This window comes from Neolamprologus multifasciatus, chromosome 18 (genome assembly GCF_963576455.1).
Source record: "Neolamprologus multifasciatus chromosome 18, fNeoMul1.2, whole genome shotgun sequence".
NCBI classification, from domain to species: Eukaryota; Metazoa; Chordata; class Actinopteri; order Cichliformes; family Cichlidae; genus Neolamprologus; species Neolamprologus multifasciatus.
The window spans coordinates 24,803,269-24,824,005 of NC_140456.1; the positions used below are offsets into that span (position 1 = coordinate 24,803,269).

General features: G+C 40.7%; 2 protein-coding genes across 4 annotated transcripts; one reads left to right on the forward strand and one right to left on the reverse strand.

The window, feature by feature from the left end:
* Nucleotides 1–583: 583 nt before the first annotated feature.
* Nucleotides 584–10,876, reverse strand: gk5 (glycerol kinase 5). 3 transcript variants are annotated; one of them, XM_085139356.1, is made up of 17 exons: nt 10,806–10,876; nt 10,169–10,461; nt 9,979–10,072; nt 9,389–9,464; nt 9,188–9,281; nt 8,850–8,981; nt 6,784–6,859; nt 6,331–6,392; nt 6,167–6,240; nt 5,280–5,340; nt 4,921–5,047; nt 4,735–4,839; nt 4,484–4,578; nt 4,029–4,132; nt 1,875–1,934; nt 1,447–1,580; nt 584–855 (listed from the first exon to the last, which is right to left on the reverse strand). In XM_085139356.1, the coding sequence occupies exons 2-17, from the start codon at nt 10,292–10,294 to the stop codon at nt 683–685; spliced, it is 1,593 nt and encodes a 530-aa protein (XP_084995482.1). In that variant the 5' UTR covers nt 10,295–10,461; nt 10,806–10,876; the 3' UTR covers nt 584–682. The 3 variants fall into 3 exon arrangements, with proteins under 3 accessions (XP_084995482.1, XP_084995481.1, XP_084995480.1); XM_085139355.1 differs by lacking the exon at nt 10,806–10,876 and adding an exon at nt 10,680–10,787; XM_085139354.1 differs by lacking the exon at nt 10,806–10,876 and having other exon boundaries at nt 10,169–10,791.
* LOC146498038 (nucleolin-like) lies at nt 10,840–19,998 on the forward strand. Its single transcript, XM_085139357.1, has 14 exons — nt 10,840–10,981; nt 11,387–11,444; nt 12,793–12,930; nt 13,610–13,672; nt 13,760–13,883; nt 14,838–14,995; nt 16,292–16,363; nt 16,450–16,573; nt 16,678–16,835; nt 17,100–17,226; nt 18,813–18,973; nt 19,056–19,145; nt 19,263–19,386; nt 19,481–19,998. Exons 1-14 carry the CDS (start codon nt 10,967–10,969, stop codon nt 19,614–19,616), a joined length of 1,548 nt encoding a protein of 515 aa, XP_084995483.1. The 5' UTR covers nt 10,840–10,966; the 3' UTR covers nt 19,617–19,998.
* Nucleotides 19,999–20,737: the final 739 nt, after the last annotated feature.

Sequence of the window (20,737 nt, forward strand, 5' to 3'; positions counted from 1 at the left end):
CAGTGACGTCCAGCCTGGAATGAATGAAATGTGCTTGTAAACCAGCTGCTGTGTGCAAGAAGAGGAAATCAAGTCAGGGAACAGCAACTCCTGTTTGTGGACAGCAATTCAAGGCTGTGGCTGGGGAATCCTTTGGCGTGGATCTGACCTGCACTGCTGTGTGAAGTTAGTACAAGCGTGCCTTCAACTGTATTAATCAGTGCTGCAGCATCATGTCAGTGCATTTGTCCTTCAGCTTTACATTAGAGGGGCACTTGGAGAGTGTATCCTATGACAAGATCAATGCCCTGCTGTGGTCCAGAACGGGTTCTTTCCTTAACTGTGCTACACCTCTTCAACAAGTTTCTAAAAACTAAGCTAGGTAGATTATGTGCAAACTTGCAGACAAACAAGTGGCAGTGAAAACAGATCTCGGGAAAAATAAAAAATCTGCTGTCATGTTCCCTAGGACGACTAAGTAACTGCTGGCAACGATGTTTTCCTTACATAAGTAGCCCAGGATTTATTTTTGCCCGTTAAAATTTGACTCACAGCTAATGGTTGTTACTTTGTAAACAGTAATTTTTCTTAAAAAAAAAAAAAATTAACAAAAATCATCGGTCTACTTTCAAATGTCATCAGATCTGACATCTCCATCCTCCATGGTCACCCCCATGGACTCTCCGTGTGTGTGCTTCAAGTGTCAAGGCTTGTTGTACCAATTCATGGAGCGCCGCAGAGCTCTCTCCCAGCTCTGGAGGATGGGGACGTACTCCCCGTTCGGGCTGCCGGCACACTCCTTGTCTGCACACTGGGGCAAAAACTCATCGTCGGCACTCTGCAGCTTTTTCAGCTCCTCACGCGTCCTCCAGAAACCTGCGTCAACACCGACACAAATATAAATGCAGAATCTAGCACCGCACAAGGTACGCTGTGGTGCAAAAAGAGCAATAAATGCTGGACAAATGATCTAATTATCTACATCACTGTGGACTGATCCACTTAAAAGCCATGTTCCTCATGATTCATTTTATTTTTCAGTCGTCAGCACCACCTGCTTCTGGCCTGTTATGAAACAGCCACAACAAATCAGCCATATTTTTTGGTTGATTTGATTAAATACTGACTAATATATAACAATCTAATTACATAATGTGAATAATTAAATGGAAAGCCGGTTATGTAACAAACAGCAAGGCTTTTTGCCTCTCCTGCCAGAGTCAGCAGGAATAAAAATAGGACTTTTGATCAAAACTTTTCAAATGGGCCTGTCAGGAGCTGTAATATTTTTAGAGAAAAACCACATTGAAAGTAAGACCAGAGTGTCAGAGCATGATAGATCACTCCGTTTGTGCTCAACGTCATTTCTAAGACATCTTCTCTTCACACGGCTGCGAATCAAATGCTCCTTCAAAACATTCGACTACAGTGCAAATATTTGTTCTGTTTAAATATTTATTTCCATACCGACTTCAAGTCCAGCGACAAAAGCAGCCCCGAGACATGACATCTCATGGTGCTGGGGTCTGGCTATCTTTTTACCAAACAAGTCTGAGGTCAGCTGCATGACGAAGTCATTGGAGGAAACACCGCCGTCCACCCTGAGAGAGAAAGGAGCCGAGCACTCAATTAGATTTTCCTTCACTTTACTGTAACAGTATCAGGGAAACATAAAGCCATAATGCAAAGTCAATAAAGAAATGAACTGCGTGAGTGGAGGCAGAGAACACAAGAGTCTATTCTGTTACGCCCAGTTTGTTGGCTAAAAGACAAACACTAAAATAAAATATCAAACGGGTGTCTGGTCTCTGTATGAGTTAATTGCCAACACACAGAGTTTTTATTGCATGTACAGTTACTACCTTCAGACTGACAAGTTTAAAGAAGTACCGTACCTTATCTTTGTGATGGGAATACAGGTTTCTCTTAACATTGTCTCATACAGCTGCTTATTTCTGGAACAGAATGTAAATAAGCATGAATGAGAATAAACAGTAAAGCAATAAGGAAACTAGAGTGCTGTGCAATAGTCTTGAGCCACCCTCATTTCACTATATTGGACTCGAAAACTAGGAAATTGGTGCAATCATACATGAAAATACAGCTCACAAGGCAAAGAAGAGTTTGTACAATCCCAGCGTGATTGCAAGTCTGACCACCGTTAATCTTCAACACAATTTTAATCTCTTTAAACACTCTGCAGGAACAGTTCTCAACAAGTGTTAAGGATCATTATCAGGTTAGAAAATGAAGCCACTGAGGCTTTCCAGATGGTTAAATTCTGTCAACATTTTTCTCGTATCATGATTATCATCAGATTTTTAAAGATCTCTAATTCCACCGTCTGAAATTCAGCCCCAAACCATGACACAGTCTCTCCTGTGTTTCACAGATGGCTGTGGACACTCACTGTTGTACCTCTCTCCTGAACTTCTTCATACATTTGGAACCAAAAATGCCAAATTTGCATTCATCACTCCATCGGACCTGTTGTGGCTGATTTTCACTCCAGTACTTGTGTAATTTGGCATACCTGAGCCTTTCTTCCTTTTTGAAAATACATCTTTTTCTTATGTCTTCAGGACATGACTTTCAGATACAGTGTATCTGCTAGATAGTTGTTAGGTCGAACATTTCTTATTCTGTCCTTCACTTATCCAGTTTCCTCAACATTTCTAAGGATATACTTGCACACTCTTCCAAAATATGCCAGCTAATAGCTCTTTGGGAGTTATTGTGTGGTGCAAAAATATTTGATGCCAATATAAGAAGTGTGTTATATTCAGTGTTGGGGAGTAACAGAATACATGTACCGCCGTTACGTATTTAAAATACAAAATATGAGTAACTGTATTCTGTTACAGTTACCATTTAAAAAGGTGGTATTTAGAATACAGTTACTTTGTTGAAATAAATGGATTACACGGTGGTACTTTCCTGTTTCATATTGTGGCGGGTCAGGCCTGTTCGGGTTTTGTTTGACAGCTACGTTCTGTAGTTCCAGGTGGCAGGGTTACGGTTGCCATGGTTACAGGGTGACGCTCTCTCTCTGCGTGTTTCCTGGGTGAGAGAGGCCTTTTTGTTGTTGTTGTGCTAAGCTAATAGGCAGAATGCTACCGGTATAGCTCTAAAGAATGTAGCCTCATAGGCAGTGTAGTCCGTGCTGCAGGGAGAATGGACTGCCATACACGTTATGTGTCTGTGAGCGAGGGAGGGAGAAAAAGGAAAAGTACGAGTTGTCATCGAGTAAAAACGGGAGCTGGAAGCATGTAAATATAATAATAACCACTGCAGCCAAGAAGAGTGCCTGACGAGCCCAGTTGTAAGTAAGCTATTAAGACTCGACTGTACACCGTGTTCGTGTTTTCCTCCAAAAACAATAAGTTCCGTTGGAGCAGCTTTTCAACGCCTCTCTCTGTCTCTCGCAAGCAAAGTTGACCCAGACAACAGAGTAAAGCTATTTTTCGGCTACGAGCCGCGGACCTTCAGTAACAGTAATAAATCACAGCAATAGTACATTCACGTAGTTGTAAACAGCATGATAATATATTAAGTAATGCAAAGTATTCAGAATACGTTACTCTCATTGAGTAACGTAACGGAATACGTTATAGAATACATTTTGGGACATGTATTCTGTATTTTGTAATGGAATACATTTTAAAAGTAACCTTCCCAACACTGGTTATATTTAACATTTTCATAGATTCTTCTACAGAAATTGAAAAAGATTACACGTTATTGTGACCAGCTGCTAGTAACAAAGTTGTCTGCTATGAGTAGACACAACACTGGTTCCTCCCTTGAGTTAGGTGCCTTTTTCATACTTAAATGATTTACAGATCAGTTTTAAGCAGCTTACCAAAAATTCCAAACACTGCTGAAAATGGTCGGGTACAAGGACAGGACTGAAAAGCAGTTAAAAAACAAGGGTTTTCAATAAAAAAAACTTTGAAACTTGCTCTTTGCTCCTGGAAGCAAAAATATTTACCAAATGAGGGATAGCTCAAAACTTTTGCACAGTATTTAATCTTTTGAAAATGCCTCACCTGAAGGCGATTGACTCCAGAATGGCCCGGACCAGGTGGCGTTTAGTAGTAGATGGTTTTAGGCCCATGAAGGAAGCGCATGCTTTTGGATCATTCAGAGGAGCCTTTAATAAAACATTTACACCAACAGTTAATAAACTGCAGTCGTTAAAGAAAGGATGAAAGAAAAAAAAGGTCTCTAAACGGTCTTTGTGTCTTAAAGTCAAGCTCAAAAATTGTTGGTCAGCAGATGTGCTGTTACGCAGCTCTGCAGGGTTACTGTCGAAAAGTAGCTTTTTGCGTGTCTAACCATTTGGCATCCAGGATAAACACTTACAAGGGCGAGTTCACAATGGAGGGCAGCAAAAAAAAAAGAGACACCATGTTACAGAGAAATAAATGAAATAAAGAAATGAATGAGTGTGCTGGTTAAAAGAAATACACGCTTACAGCAGAAAAACAAAAACTGCACAGACCTGCAGGCCGCTGAAGGAAGGAACAAAACACACTCCATCTGAATCCCTGACACTGTAAGCCATGGTGCTGGTCTCTCTGACATCAGAGAAGAGCTCTGGAACAGCACACACACAGGTGTCACACACAATCCCCGGTTCTGTCCGTCACTGCCACGCTCAGTATTCAGTGTGGAAGATTAAACCGACTGTGATTTAAAGATGGATGAATTAGTCGTGCATGGTGTTTTCACACTATACGCCTCACTGCTCACCCAGCTTCTGTGCCCATTTGATGGCGGTCCCTGTGTCGGCTGCATTTCCCTCTGCCAGGTACATCACCTCTGAGCCGATCTTCCACCCCACAAGAGGATACAGACCTGTAAAGAGAGGTCAGAGGTTATGATTAGCCTGAATGGGTGAATATGAATGTATTTGTAATGTATGTGTGGACTCTTTACCTGCTACAGATGTATGTGGTTTGCTCCCAGTGTTTATGTCCATGAAGGTGCCTGTTCCCATGGTGATCTTCACATCACCAACATCAAAGCAGCACTCTCCAAACATGGCTGCCTGTTGGTCTGCCATCTAAGGCACATGGACAGAGGAGATAATTGAAAGTTTTGATGACAATGAATGTTGAAAACTTCCAATTAAGGGAAGTGAAGTAGAGTGCAGGGATGACGTGCCATCAGTTGCTGATTAGCTAACTTTGCGAGACATCTTTGTTACAACATAACGGTGGCAAAATGCCAGGTTTAAGCAGTCAGAGGTTTGCAATGCAGACAAGAGATTGTGTGACGGTCAGATGTTGACTCACCACTGACATGATAGGAATGGGCACGCCAAAGATGGATGGGTCTGTGGAACCAAAGTCATGGCTGTGGTGTCAAGACAAGAAACCGGAGAAATCAGACACAATGCATCACGATGCTTCTTTCTCTCACCCCAACCGGTCATGGCTGGGGCCGCCCCTCCCTGAGCCTGGCTCTGCTGGAGGTTTCTTCTCGTTAGAAAGGAGTTTTCCCTTCCCACTGTCTCTAAAATGCTTGCTCATGGGGGGAGGGGTCATATGATTGCTGGGGTTTTCTCTGTATGTAATATTGTAGGGTCTACCTTACAATATAAATCGCCCTGAGGCGACTGTTGTTGTGATTTGGTGCTTTAATTAATCTTTAATTATAACTCTCTCACTAACATATTGAAGTGACTGTTGACAGTGTACATTTTCAGTCAGTGCATTTGAACTTTAATGTATAAATTTTTCTTATGCACACAGATGTTTGCTTCCACCAGCTGCGAGAAAGCAAACATGTGAGTCACATTAAATGTGATCATGTGGGATTGTGGCACACACTCAGTGTTTCTCAAGAAAAATCTTTTAGAGAAAAAATTAACACAATCTCTTTTACCCCCACTTCCTTGCATATTATAACACTGTGCATGGATAAAAGTTGGGACCCATTGATCTATATATAAATAGGTATGAATGAAACAAAGTTTCATTAAATTTAGACAGATAGACTTTGAATCAAACAAAAAGACAAACAATAACAAAAACAAGCATGTCTCTGACTCAGCAGGGACATAAAAAAAAAAAAAACATAGAATACAAAGACAAATGTGATCATGTTTATTAATATGAGCGACTTTTGCTAAAACATGAACAAAGTGTCAGATGTAACTGGAAGCGAATGGTCCACTCACCCTGTATTTTCTACTTTGGGGAAAATAGAGAGTGGCAGGGACACAAGAGAGGAAAGAAACCCACTCCAGCACATCTATGAAGCAAGTCACATTACAGGGATATAAAAAGACAAACTCAAACCAACCACAGAATAAACAGTAAATAATTCTGACTGACACCAGACCTGATAAGAGTCGAAAATCCCTGTTGAACTGGCATTAGAGTAATCGGTGGCATGCAGGTGTCCTGAAACAGATTAGGAGATGCATATAATCAGTCTCTAAAAGAAAGGTTAATTAACAAAAAACTCGAGCTGCTTGTCACTTTCCCAAATCTCCTCCCCAGGAGTGAGCCGAAACATTCCTGAGGAATTTCAGCCAATCAGTGACTCAGTAGGATTGATAAGACAAAGGACATTCTGTCTGGGGATTATTATCCTGTTAGGAACTGTACAAAATCACAGTTCACTGCACAAATCTTATATTACTGAACTTGTTTTAGATGTCACTGAGTTCAAGAGGCTAAACGAGAATAGCTAGAAAAAAATTCTCCCCTGAAAGGAAAAAAAAAGGAAAAAGTGTTTTTGGGCTAGGCTTACTCGATGTCTGGGAAACCAAGCTAAACAATGCAAACCCACCTTTTGTGAGTTTAAACAGGAGCCAGCTGTCTATTGTCCCAAAGCAGCAGTAACCTTCATCTATTGCTTGACAAACCTGAAAGAAGAAAGAAACATGACGAGGCTGAAAACAGAAGAATGCCGTGGGCCATCTCCATGCTTCTCCTTTCCTTTTTTATTAATCAACTCTTTGGTTCATAAGGGCATCAACACAAGTTTATTTTTACATAAATAAAAACCTCCCTCCTGGGGCGTAGCATGTTTGTGTTTCTTAAGAGGGAAAAGCTGGGAGCGAGGGTTCTGCGCAGCATCTCAAGCGTAATTTATGTTCCTGTAAATGTGTCAGTCTGCGTACACGTTTCTGTTCGGACAGCGAGACCTGAGGGCTTTTCTCCCATCACAGCCGTGCTCCCATGCATTCCTCCAAAATCCTAACTGCATGTCGCTGGATGCTGAATGCTGATTGGTTGATAAGTGGACCAGAGCAGGAAAGCGGAGTACACCGGGAATGGGAGAAGCATAAAAAACCAAACAAACACACAAAAAAAACGTAAAAATAATAATAATACAGAAGCTTTGAGAGTGGCTGCAGTGGACTCTTTGTTTGACTTCAGCACTTTGTATATTTGAACCTTGCTCTTCCCTGCAGGTGGCTGACGGACCACAAACAGCACACAGCAATCAGCCCACAAACCAGTTATACCACATACTTTGTACTCTGCCTCCATTAACAACAGAGTTCTCTGTAGGTAGACGGGCCATCCCCTGATTGGCGGTGGACTGTGAACATGCAAAGCATAAATTCCGCTTTAGCCGAGCTGTCCTCGGACTTTACTCTTCTGGACAGAAATCTCTGATGTGTCCTCAATCTGCTGGAGCCACTCATCCACTTTTAGGGTTATAGCTCCTGATGCTGGTGTTACCACTGGGACCATTTTGAACTGTATCTTCCACATCTGGTCCAGTTGTTCCTTCTGCCACTGGCACTTCTCTGTTTATCTCAGGATCTTAGCCCTAGTGTTCAGAGGTGTCTCCCATCAGTACTTTGGGACTTTTAGTCCACATTCGTTAGACTCCCGCCTCTAAGAATCTGGTGCTTAGGGTTTGTTCTTCTGCCACCATTATCAGAGCTTCTGTGCTGTCCTTAAAGTCAACATTTTTCTAGCCCCTGCTGGGATTTCTTGATGTCAGCCACTTCCTCTACCTGTCGATGGAACATCCCAATGCAGGCTTTTGGTCTTTTACAATGCTTCCTCCTCCTTTCCCTCACCATCATCTTTCTTCAACTGCCTGAAGTATTCTTCATCTCAAGTGGAACCATCTTCCTAACCTACTCATGTATCCTCCGTCACCGTCTAATCCTTGCCTCACCTCTTTCCGCTACTTGCACAGCCTCAGGGTGTCAGATTTTGGGTGGAGACCTAACCTTTTGTGAGCAGTTTTTTTGTGTCTTGACATATCAGTGTATCTCCTCCTGTTTAATATTACAGTTGAGTATTAAATGACTTGTCTTAGATCTTCATTGTGGAACCCAAAGGACTGTGGGTACTTGTAGCTGTTCTATGTGCTTGTCATCCTGCCTTCTCGAAAACCTTTTGGTGTGGATCCCCTTCCCACACTCTGACACCACTGAGTCACACTTATTCAGGCTGAGGATCAATGAGTCAATGTCTCACTCATGCCGGTTGTACAGCTTGATGTTATCCATGCACAGGAGCCGATGATTACTCCACAAATCTACTTTGAATATGTATTAAAAATACATACAGACTAGTGGTTGGAAAATCCTTTACAAATGGCAAATAGTTATTTATTCTCTTATACTGATGGTAACAACTGTAAGAGTCTAACCCTTAATAGTAATGAATGATTTGTTATATTCCGTCAAATATGAGGGAACTTTAACTTTTCAGTGCACTCACTGTTCCTGAATTCATCGCTTAGTTGTGATTTTTCACACATAAAGGAATTGTTTGATTGCAATTAAACAGTGGCCCACATTGTTCCCAGTTGTTATGGATGCAAATGTGTGCAAATGTGTTACTCTAGTTTTGAGCACAAGCCCGTTAGTTAACCCTTCCACACACCTGTTTGTAATGTGTTAAGACCCAGACGAGGCGAAAAGTGACATGCTGAGTGGAGAAGACGATGAGACTTGCTGCAAGCAACCGTTTCTGCCTGGTAACAAAGTAGAGGACCTTCATTGCACCATGGATTGCCTGAGATTTTTGTAAAAACAAACAAACAAACAAACAAACAAACAAATAAGTTGGATAAACAAAAAACACATCCAGCACTGGTTGAAAAGAATTTTGAGTTTACATGGGAACATTATATTTATTTGAAAATTTTTCCTGCCTTTGCCTTTTAAAGTCCAATCTATTGACTAAAGATCATGAAAGATAGAAATGGGGAGCAGCCTCACTTTCATGGTGCAGGATCTGTTCCAGGACTTCACCAGGTCTGCAGCTCTCTGATCCTGCCAGCTGATGAAGTTGTGGAAAGGAACCCCAGTTCTCCTGTCAAAGCGGAGGAGGAGATGAGAAACAAACTAGAGGAGAAGCCAGCATAGGGCATGAATTATTCAAAGATGTGCTAAAGTAGGTATGTGAGCAAAGCTATTCACCTGTCCCATGTTGTGAAGGTACTGCGCTGAGTGGAGATGCCAAGGGCCTCTACCTGGTGCATTTGTATTCCTGCATCTATATGATCAGGACAGCAACACGAGCACAAAACGGTTAAGCGGAGAAAAAGAAGGACAAGAATCGTTTTTCTAAAAAACTTCCAACATAACACATTCACATTGCGGTAAATGATAAACAAAAAGAACAATTTAAAAAAAAATCTAAAAGCCAAGTGTCCTTAACTGGAATATCAGTATATGATCTTTCGCACACAATGTTCTCTTTGATAACAAAACTAAATGAACTATGTGAAACTTCGGTAGTGTTTTATCTATTATGCTTGTATTACGACATGCCTAGAAATGGTTACAAAGCCATTTCTAAGGCTTTGGGACTCTGAACCACAGTGATAGCCATTATCCACGAGATTTCCAAGGTACCCTGACCTAGTGCAACAATGGCAAATAAAAGTGTTTATCTTTAGATTCAAGTGTGACCAATATACAAAAAACCTTAGGAATCAGGAAGGGGACAAACACTTTCATGGCACATCTCCAGATTGACATAAAAGTAGGAATTGGAGCAGATGTACCTTGCACAGCTCCTTTAACCACAGAGATAAACCCTTTCCACAGGTCATCTGGGTCCATCTCCACATGTCCTACCTCTGGATAGAGGAGCACAACCTGGGGAAAGATCAAGTTTGTGTGGATGCTGCATTTAATTTATTTACCAAGTGGGTGGTTTATGTGAGGAATTAAAAAGGCAGAACAGATGAATACCTTTGTAGAGCATGATCCTCGGATCTTTGCCTCCTTGTCATAGACGTGACATCTGATTGACGTTGTGCCCACGTCCACCGACAAAATGTAGCTTTCCTTCTTGAAACCGTTCCTGTGGCTCCCCATTGTGGGAAAGTGTGTCCTACTTTGTCTCAGTGCCGTCCCACGCCATTTGTGACCAACTCATTGTGGTGTTGTGTACAACCTGAATGGCTAGTTTAATCCGATAGTAGCTTATCTGCACCGGGCTTCGTGTTGGGACTGTAACTCCACCTTTGGACTCGGGTTCCAGCCTGTTTGAGTCAACAGATTGCTACAGCATGATTTTCCAGCAGAGCAAACATTCGCATCACAAATTTCAGTAGCTAAAAGTGAAAATGGGTCCAAAGTTTGGCTGGAGCCGAAATACTTTTCACAAGTTCACCAAACTCAAAAGTTAAGCTAGGGCTAACTGGCTAGTAGACATTTAAATAGTAATTAGCTTCCAAAAACCTCCCCAAATCTGTCTAACCGCTTTCTTCGAACCTGTTCCCGGGATCTGCTCCCCTCACTGCGGGGTAGCGCACACGGTAGTGTAATTATCAGCAAGGAATAACGAAAGTAGTAGTCGTGAAACCGCGTAAACTTACCCGAAAGCGTGTTTCTGTGCGGGCATCCGTAGAGTACATCGTACGCATGCGCAGTACGGTACTCAAGTCCGGTAGCATGTGGATGTTTTCATCCTAGCACGCGTGTATGGTTTCTGACTGACGCTACAATTGTTTCAGCCTGTGATTTTGTGCTACTTAAACGTTTAATATGGAAAAAACAGACGTAAGAGTTATACCGCATTTGTGCAACTTACACAAACAGGCTTTGATGTGATAATAATGCATTGTGTTAAGCGTTTATATCACGTTGTTTGTTGGGGTCAGTGCGAACTCAGGAGCTAGCAGTCGGTTAACTTGTGAATTATCATAATTAAAATTGTACAAAACATGAGTCTGATTATAGTCGAGTACTAGGATATAATACCGTTATTACATTAGAAAGGGTAGCTATTTAGCGAAGAGTTAATTTTTCTGTCTTTAATGATAAAAATGCTAAAAGTAACACGAACATCTCTGCCGTTAGCACAGTGTTTTGTCAGACATCGCAAAGGAATTTACAGACTTCAAGTTGGGTTTTTGGTAAACGTAAATGGTAAATCGCTCACTGAAGCTGTTGTGTTTGTTTCAGGCTGCGAGACGGGGAAAAAAACAGAGCAAAGTTGTACAAGAGGACACAGCTGACACTGGCAAGTAAATCCCTATTAATATGTAGAAATTCACAGTAAACACGAATGTTTGAGCCGAATAATGTAGTAACTATAAGTCCTTCAATCTATATGATCTCAGCGGACACTTTATAAGGTACAACTGGCGTATACTAGGTAAGACTCAGTTTTGCCTGCACAACTAACTTACTGTTTTGTGGCACAGATCCAACAAGGTGATAGATACATTGCTCAGAGATTTTAGTCCATATTGATATGACAGCATCACGCTGTCATATCAATGACAGCTGCAGATTTGTTAGTTGCACATCCATGATGTGAATCTCCTGTTCTACCACATCCCAAAGATGCTCTTTTGGATTGAGATCTGGTGACTGTGGAGGCCATTTGGGGAGGCCAATGAAATTACTGTCATGTTTAAGAAAGCAGTTTGAGATTATTTAAGCTTTGTGACATGGTTTGTTATGCTGCTGGAAGCAGCCATCAGAAGATGGATACACTGTGGTCATAAAGGGATGGACATGACCAGAAACAATATTCAAGTAGGCTGTGGTGTTTAAACAATCCTCTGGTGCCGGTACCAAAGTGTGCCAAGAAATTATCCCCAACAACATTAAACCACCGCAGCCGGAAATTGTTGATACAAGGGAGGATGGAGCCATGCTTTCATGTTGTTTATGTCAAACTCTGTCCTTTCCACCTGACTGTTGCTGCAGAAATAGAGATTCATCAGACCAGGCAATGTTTTTCTTACTTGTATTTTTCATTTTTTGTGAGCTTGTAGCCTCAGTTTCCTGTTGTTAGCTGACAGGAGTGATACCCAGTGTGGTCTTCTGCTGTTGTAGTCCATCTGCTCCAAGTTTCAAGATGTTGTGCTTTCAGAGGTGCTCGTCAGCATTTTCCTGGTTATAACAACTGACTATTTGTGTTACTGTTGCCTTCTTATTATCTTAAATCAGTCTGGCCATTTTCCTCTGACCTCTGACCCCAACAAGGAATTTTGACGCAGAGAACTGCCGCCTACGGATATTTTCTGCAATCATAGTGATGATTATGTGGGAAATTCCTAATTAATCAGCAGTTTCCACTCAGATCCACCCATCTGGCATGAGCAATCATGCGACATTCAAAGTCACTTAAACTTCAAGTTAAGATGACTTCACGTTTCCCACTTCTGGTGCTCAGTTTGAATTTCAGCAGGTCATCTGGATCATGTCTACCTGCCTAAATACACGGAGGTGCTGCCATGTAATATTTGATTAGATATTTAGTGGACAGTTGGACAGGTGTACCCACCGAGGTGGCCGGTGAGTTACTGTCACACATGTCACGCGCTTGAGCTGTGTGAGTAATTAAAATATCTTTTCAGATTGTCAGACGGACACTGTGATAAAAGTTAAAGGAAATGCCCCCACAGTAACTGTATCCTGGAAGAAGAAGAATGAGGAAGGAGAGGATGATGACACACAAACAACACTTGATGCAAGTGATCAGATGACTGGTTGTGGTAAGGATGTTCACTGGATGTTACTGCTGCATGACCAAAATCTTTCAATATCCTTTCTCCTCTGAAGTGTGCATGTGTAATAATATAAAATAATAAAGTAATAAAGTCTATCTGTTGCATTTCATACAAGATTTTTAGAGTTCTGCTTCCGATATGAAACATGCACCCCTTTCACTGATGTGACAAAAGATCCAGTCACAACAGTTCATTTACAGCATCTTTAAATGATGGCAGGTCTGCTTTTACTAGATGAAGAGACCCCAATCGACCCCAGCCTTTGTCAAAGTATTTTCAAAGACATAAATATTATTCTTCAAATGATAAAAGCTATTACATGCTATAAAATTGTGATAACAGGTGTTTAAGACCAAACCCTCCAGAGACCATGAAGCCTCAGCTGGCAGAAGTAGTTGTGTTTTATTGGCTGTGGCTCAGGAGGTAAAGCGGGTCGTCTGCCAATCATAAAGTTGGCGTTCACTCCCTGCCTCCTCCGGTTTTTATGTCGGAAGTGTCCTTGGGTTGGATGCTGAATCCTAAGTTGCCCACACTGCATCCATTCACCCAGTAACCGTGTGTGTGTTACTGGGTGAATGAGGCTTTTGGTAAAAAAAAAGTTCTTAGAGTGCAGTTAAAGTAGAAAAGTCCATTTAACATCTGTAATACTTTCTGTCCTGTGCAGTAAATGGGAAACAAAAAGCAGTTAAGAATCGCCCATCCAAGAAATCGAAGGTCAACAATGACGGTGAGAACTCATCTTTATCTTGTACATTATCTCGTATTCCTGGAGAGGCTTCGCCTTCACATATTTCATCCCTTTGTTCTTCTTTAGGATTTCGTATTTGTGTTGGCAACCTGAACAAAACTAAAACCTATCAAGAAGTCAACAAGTCACTAGAAAAATACTTCATGTCGCAAAGCCTTCTGTTTCAAGACATCCAATTAGACCAATCCAGGTGAGTGTTTCTGTTTGTTTCTTTGTTTATGTGATTAGTTTTTTCATGTTAAGTCCTCTAAAAGGTGTGATGAAAAACCTCTTTGCCTGTGAAAGCAACAAATGTACCTGATCTGAATTTAACGGTCTTCTCCTGGACTGTGGGACAAATTCCAGTGTTATTTTTAGGTTGCTGTGAAACGTATTTACATTCTCAAAACTGACCTAAAATTTGCACAATATTCAACTTTTGTGTTAACGTAACTTAACAGTTGTGCTGAGGGTCATTGCTCATAAAGGGACCCGACTTTTTGGTTAAATCACAAAGACAAAAATGTTCAGCATGTAGCTGCTGTGTTAAATCTAAGCTGTAAGTTCATGGATAAGGAGAAAGGTGGTTCGTCCTGATGACATACCTGTGGAGGCGTGAAGATGTTGGAGAGAAGGCAGCGGACGGTTGTTTATATTGTTTATCACAATTCTGGTGAGTGAGTGGATACCTGAGGAATGGAGAAGAAGTGCACTGATACAGATTTTCAAGAATAGGGTTGATGTTGCCGCCTGTAGTAACTACAGAGGGATAAAGCTGATGAGCCATACCAGGAAGATATGAGAAAGAGTTGTTGAAGCTGTGTCAAGGAGAGCGGTGATGATCAGTGAGCAGCAATATGGCTTCATGCTGAGAAAGAGCACTACAGATGTGGTGTTTGCTTTGAGAGTGTTGATTGAGGAGTTTGCAGTGGTGATGGACAGGCTGACAGTTGAGAGTGCATTATAACTTGTCAAGTTAACAAGTTGCATATTTAACACTTCATAAAAGCCCCCAAAAATTAGCAATGTGGAAAATGAAAGTATGCACAAGAAAAACTTCTTAGAGTTGCAAAACCTTTTCTTTGCCCCTCTTAAAAAATATTTTCTGTGTTTTGTAAATTTTGCTTCTAGATGAAATAACTGATATGAATGTGTGCTGTTGTAGGAAACATGCTTTTGTAGATTTGGCCACCGAAATGGACTTGACGAAAGCGTTGGCGTTAAACGGAGAGATCCTTCTCGATAAGCCAATGAAAATCACCAAAGTAAAGATCACAAGTGAGGACAAGGCGAAGGTGAACGCAAGCTCACTGGACAAAAAAGGTAAAATAGTACTGTTAATTGATATCAGACATGAGTTTTTCTGGGTTGTTTATTCTTAAATAATCTTCATTTGGTTCTTATTTAGTTTGTTATTTAATTTTTCTTGCAATATTTCCTTATTTGTTAGTTTAATTTGCTGTTTTTATTAAGAGTTTTATTGTCTCATAATTTTTTCTTTGCCTGACTTCTGCATCTTTCCTTTAGGTCAGGTTTACTGTTGTCTGTGTTTTGCTGTTTAGTTACAGTTCTCACTTCCTGTTTCTTTTTGATAGTCACTTCTTTTGTTTATCATCTCCGTCCTTTGAAAAATTCCTGATAATTTGCAGCTGTGTTTAGTTGCCTTCCTGTTCCCCTTTCCCTCATTACTGTCTGTGTTTTTATAGTTTCTCTCTCTCCCCTTGGTTGCTTGTTGTCTCATTGTGCCATACAGCGTTAAATGAAAGGACTCAAATACACTCTCTGCAGACAGACTTAGGCTACGTCCACACGTACCCGGGTATTTTTGAAAACGCAGATTTTTCTATGCGTTTGCACCTTCCGTCCACACGTAAACGGCGTTTTCGGTCACTAAAAACGGAGATTTCTAAAAACGCCTGCCAGGGTGGATATTTTTGAAAACTCAGTTTTTGCATTTACGTGTGGACGAGAAAAACGGAGAAAACGCAGCGTCAAAGGTGTGCGCATTTTTTCACGTCACACTGTGTGCCACGTTATTGTTTCGGTGAGATGAATTTCTACAATACTGTTACTGTTAATTGTACTCTGTGCATTGTTTAAATGCTTACATATACACACATAGTTACTGTCCCTCCACACATACACATACACATACAAGATTCGGCTCTGCTTCTATGCCCCAGCTTTGTTTACTTTTTCCCACCGAGGCTTCTAGACTTCTGATTGGCCAACATTTCTGCACAGTTAGGAATATATCGCCACCTGTTGCTTTGGCATGTTCCTAGCAGCGTTTTTCTTCATTTCTGCCTTTACGTGTGGACGGGATTATTTTTTAAAACGAAAACGGAAAATCTCCGTTTTCAAAAATACCCATGTACGTGTGGACGTAGCCTTAGTAAACAGAAAGCACCGCTGTATTGGTGAGGTGGGTTGTCCAAAGAAAATGACAACGTCCTCACAAATTCCATCAAAGAAAAAAGTAAACTTCGGGACTCAAATTACTAAAGGAATAGAAGATGAAAAAATAAATAAACAAACAAGAATACAAAGTCCATAAGGTGAAAAACCTTGACCAAAACCCAGGACGATGGCGGTTACCACATTTTCTATCTCCTGCAGTAAATGGTAAAAGGAAGGCAGGACCCGTCATTGAGGATTCCCCATCAAAGAAAGCAAAGCGCATCAATGAAGGTATGAACTCATTACTGCTTGTCTTGTAAGATATCCGGTGATCCTGAAGACGCCTTTACACATCTCGCTGCTTTATTCCTCTTTAGGATTTTGTCTTTTCGTTGGTAACCTCAACAGCTCTAAAAATTCTGAAGAACTGAAAGAGTCACTAGAAAAATATCTCATGTCACAAAATCTTCTGTTCAAAGACATCAGATTGGACCGATCCAGGTGAGTATGTTTTCTTTATTTATGCTTTATTTTTTTATTTTCATTTTATTTATTTATTTTTTGCTGCTACATAAAATACATAAAGTGATTTTCTGCTGTTACAGGAAACATGCATTTGTAGATTTGCTCTCAGAAATGGACCTGACTAAAGCCTTGACATCAAATGGGGAGGTGCTGCTCGATAAACCAATGAAGATCGCCAAAGCAAAGATCAAAAGTGCAGAAAAAGTGAAGGTGAAATCTCCTGAACTAAAAAAGCAAGGTAAAAATGACCAAATAGATTTGTTTAATGTGTGTTGATTAAATTAATGAACTTATTATCGAACTTTAAGAACGTGCATTTGTCACATAGTATAAGAGATGGATCTGGCCTCTGGTAGTGAAAAACCAATGTGGAAGCTCCTTAAGCCTTCCAGTCCTATAGGAATCTGTGGCAATGGTCAATATAAAACATTGTGAGGATCAAAATAGTAATATAAGCTTTATATATTAAAAAAAAGTGAAGAACTTTCCTGTATTTTTGCAGCCAGAGATGCCAGATGTTTGTTTGTAAAGAACTTGCCTTACAACGCAACAAAGGAAGACATTCTGAAGATCTTCCACAAGGCCATCGCCATCCGGTTTCCTGGTGGAACTGAAGGCCCAACCCAAGGGTGAGAGTTTTGAACAGGAAGTTGTCAGATGAGGAAGTCATTCATTACTTGTTTATGCTTTGAAAGGGGGACCTATTATGCTTTCATGTTAGAATGGTGGAAGTTTATATTAAAGCTGAGATTCTAATGATGAGGTCATAATGTGTACAAGTGAGCTAAAAGTTGAAGCTTGAATTTGCTTTAAACTCGTAGTATGATGACGCCACCAAGAGGGGATATCCTTATATGTAGGGATGGGTATTGATACGATTTTCACGATTCCGATTCCATTTTCGATTCTGTTTAACGATTCGATTCTTTATCGATTCTCTTATCGATTCTTTTTTTTAAAAAAGGAGAACACTAAGGTCTAATAGCTTAGAACTTTGTTTTATATCTTCTCTTTGAACAAGATAGAAATTTAGGAGTAACATGGCCTTACAAACCCAACAGTGAGATCTTAAGAGATCCACAGCCTACAGCTCTTCAATGGGGTGTCACAGGGTCCCCAGGAAAAAAAAATTGTAAATGTAAAATAATAAAATAAATATTCTTCTGTAGCAATAACAAAGTATAACATAAATTATTCAGTAGCAATTACACAAGAATATCCAGTAATGTCCCTGCCTACAATTAAACACATTTACTTACTGAAAATCATCTGCTGTGGCAAATGGGTGCAAGGCTTTGACCACAAACTTAGTCACTGCTCGGTGACATTTGTCTATCCTGGCCTGAAAGGAGACGCTACCGGTAGACTGCAGCGAGAACTGCCAGCATCTGAGCCAGACTCTGTCTGTCTCTCTCATCATGATCACCTAAATGCACAGTAATGGCAGGTTTTGTAATAAGGCAGATCGCGCTAACATAATATGCACTGTTAGTTGATTATTTACCTGCCGCATTAACGGGAGAGGACGTGCAAACGTTACCGCTGCTGCTGGGTTGAGATTCACGAGTCCGGAGCGGAATTAAAAACACGAAATTCATTTAAGGTTATCGCATGTTTTGTGAGCAAATGCTTTTGCATATTCGTAGTGTTTCCTCCCTTAAATGAAATATCTACTTTGCAAGTATTGCAAGTTGCCCTGTTGTCATCCGTTCTCGTAAAGTATAACCAAAGTTTTGAGCGTTTGAGCCGCTTACGCGCCATGTTTCCTGCCAGGTAAATGACGCTCCGCAACGTGGTGACGTCATTCGGGGCGACTGGAATCGATAAGGGAATCGTTTGCAAAAATGGCAAACAATTCCAAGGAATTGAAACAGTGGGAACCGGTTCTCAACAAGAACCGGTTTTCGATACCCACCCCTACTTATATGGTCCTCTTGCAATGGCTATGGCAAAAGCCCCACCCACCTGCTGTTTAATCCTTTTGTTTATGACGAAGAGCCAATCAGAACCAGGTTAGCGTAAAGGCTGTTAGTGAATGCGCTAAGGCTTAGTATTACATCATTAAGGGTATTTTTAAAAGGTAATCAGGCAAAGCTTTCTACGAGAGTTCAAAGAGATAACATTAACGATATTAAGCTTAAAATTAATATAATAGGTGCATTTTTAAAGATTGTTTATAACAAGTTCTAAGTGAAATGTCTTTATTTTTCAACAGAATTGCCTTTTTGGAGTTCAAAAACACAGGCATTGCTAGGAAGGTACAGAAGCAAAAACAAGGAGTGACGATCCGAAAGAGGGTTTTGATTTTGAGCTGTGTAGGAGAAGAAGGTGTTTGTAGAGTCACTAAAGCTGATGTGGAAAACAAAAGGAAAAAAGGTAAGTGAAATCAGTGAAGCTGTTTGAATATTCTTTTTTAGTAAATTTAATGTGGACTTTGCATGTTCTGACCTCCTTACAGATAAAAAGGCCTTGCAGTCATCCCAAAATATTGAGGCCGGCAAAAAAGAAGCCACAGAAGAATCGTGTGAAAAGCCAGAGAAAGCAAAGGGTATCATCTCATTATCTTGATGTTATCAGATTGGCTGCTTGATTACAGAAGTGTGGCGTTTGTGATGTCAGTTTGAGTAAAACAGCGGTGTTAAATTATTAAATGTTTCTTTTCTAGTCCTGTCAAAAACACTGATCGTCATGGGCCTCGCTGAGAAGACGAGTCCAGAGATGCTCAAAAGTGTCTTTGAAGGAGCCGTCAACGCAAGAGTCACTGTAAATAAGAAAGACGTTTCAAAGAGGTCTGTAGTGCGAAGCTGTCTCTTTACTGTGTTAACTGCTTAAACTGAGTTCACGATTCTCACTTGGATGCGTTTTACATTTCATTTTTGTCAGGTTCGGCTTTGTGAACTTTGGCAGCGATGAAAGTTGCAAAGCTGCCAAAGAGGCTATGGAGGACTGCGAGCTAGATGGCTGCAAAGTGACTATCGCTTACGCATATCCCAAGGGTAAAAAAAGTCAGCGAGCCTAAGGAGGCTTGGAGGGGGATCCCGATGGAAAGTCTGCAAGTCTGTAAGCTGGCAAAGAAGGAAGAAAGTTGACAGGTGGAAGAGCGAGGACAGGAGGAGGACTTTAGCTTCACTGTAGCGCTTTACTGTCTTTTACTTCATTGTTTTGTTTTTGTTTCGCTTCTTTGCTCAAACCTTGAATTAAATCCACTGTAATCCACAGAATTTTTCTTCTTGTTTGTTAGTGAGTACAACTTGATGATGCTATTTTCACTTTGGGTTCGATTTTCTACACCGACATGAAAAGTATGTAAAGAATAATGTACCTAATTCAAATCCAGTACCAAAAAAGTTGGGCCACTGTGTAAAATGTAAGCAAAAAAATAAAATCCGATGATTTTCAAATCTCGTAAATCTATATTTTATTCAGAGTAGAACAATTCAGTTCATTTTTATTTTTATATATCGCCAAATCACAACAACACAGAAAAAGAACATAGAAAACCTGTCAAATATTTAAACTGAAGACATTTATCATTTTAAGAAAGAAAAATCAGTTTGAGTTTGACGGCAGCAACGTGACATGCTTGTGTTTACCACTGTGTAGCATCCCGTCTTCTTTAAGCAACAGCGCATAAACATCTGGGAACTGAGGAGACCAGCTGCTGAATTTGGGAGAAGAATGTCGTCCTATTGTTGTCTCGGTGATTGTAGCTGCTCAACAGGCCAGTCCAGATCGTCACTATGGAGCTGTGCTGCTGTAATAGATGCAGCACGTGCTTTAACATTGTCCTGCTTAAGTATGCAAGACTTTCCCTGAAAAACACGTCTTCTGGATTGGAGCATATGTTGCTCTAATACCTGTGTATAGCTCTCAGCATTGATGGTGCTTTTCTTGATGTGCAATCTGGCAGTTCCAGAGCACTAATGCACCCCCATACCACCCCCAGCTGAGAGAAGACGACAGTAGTGCCGCCTGTACTGTAGATGATGAGATATTTAAAGAATAGAGAATTTCAGAACGGTGAACCTCTGCCCATCTTTACGTCTGAGAACTTCTGCCTCTCTAGGATACTCTTTTTAAACCCAATCATGTTACTGACCTGCTGCTGATTAACACAATTCATTTTACATTGTTCCTCCA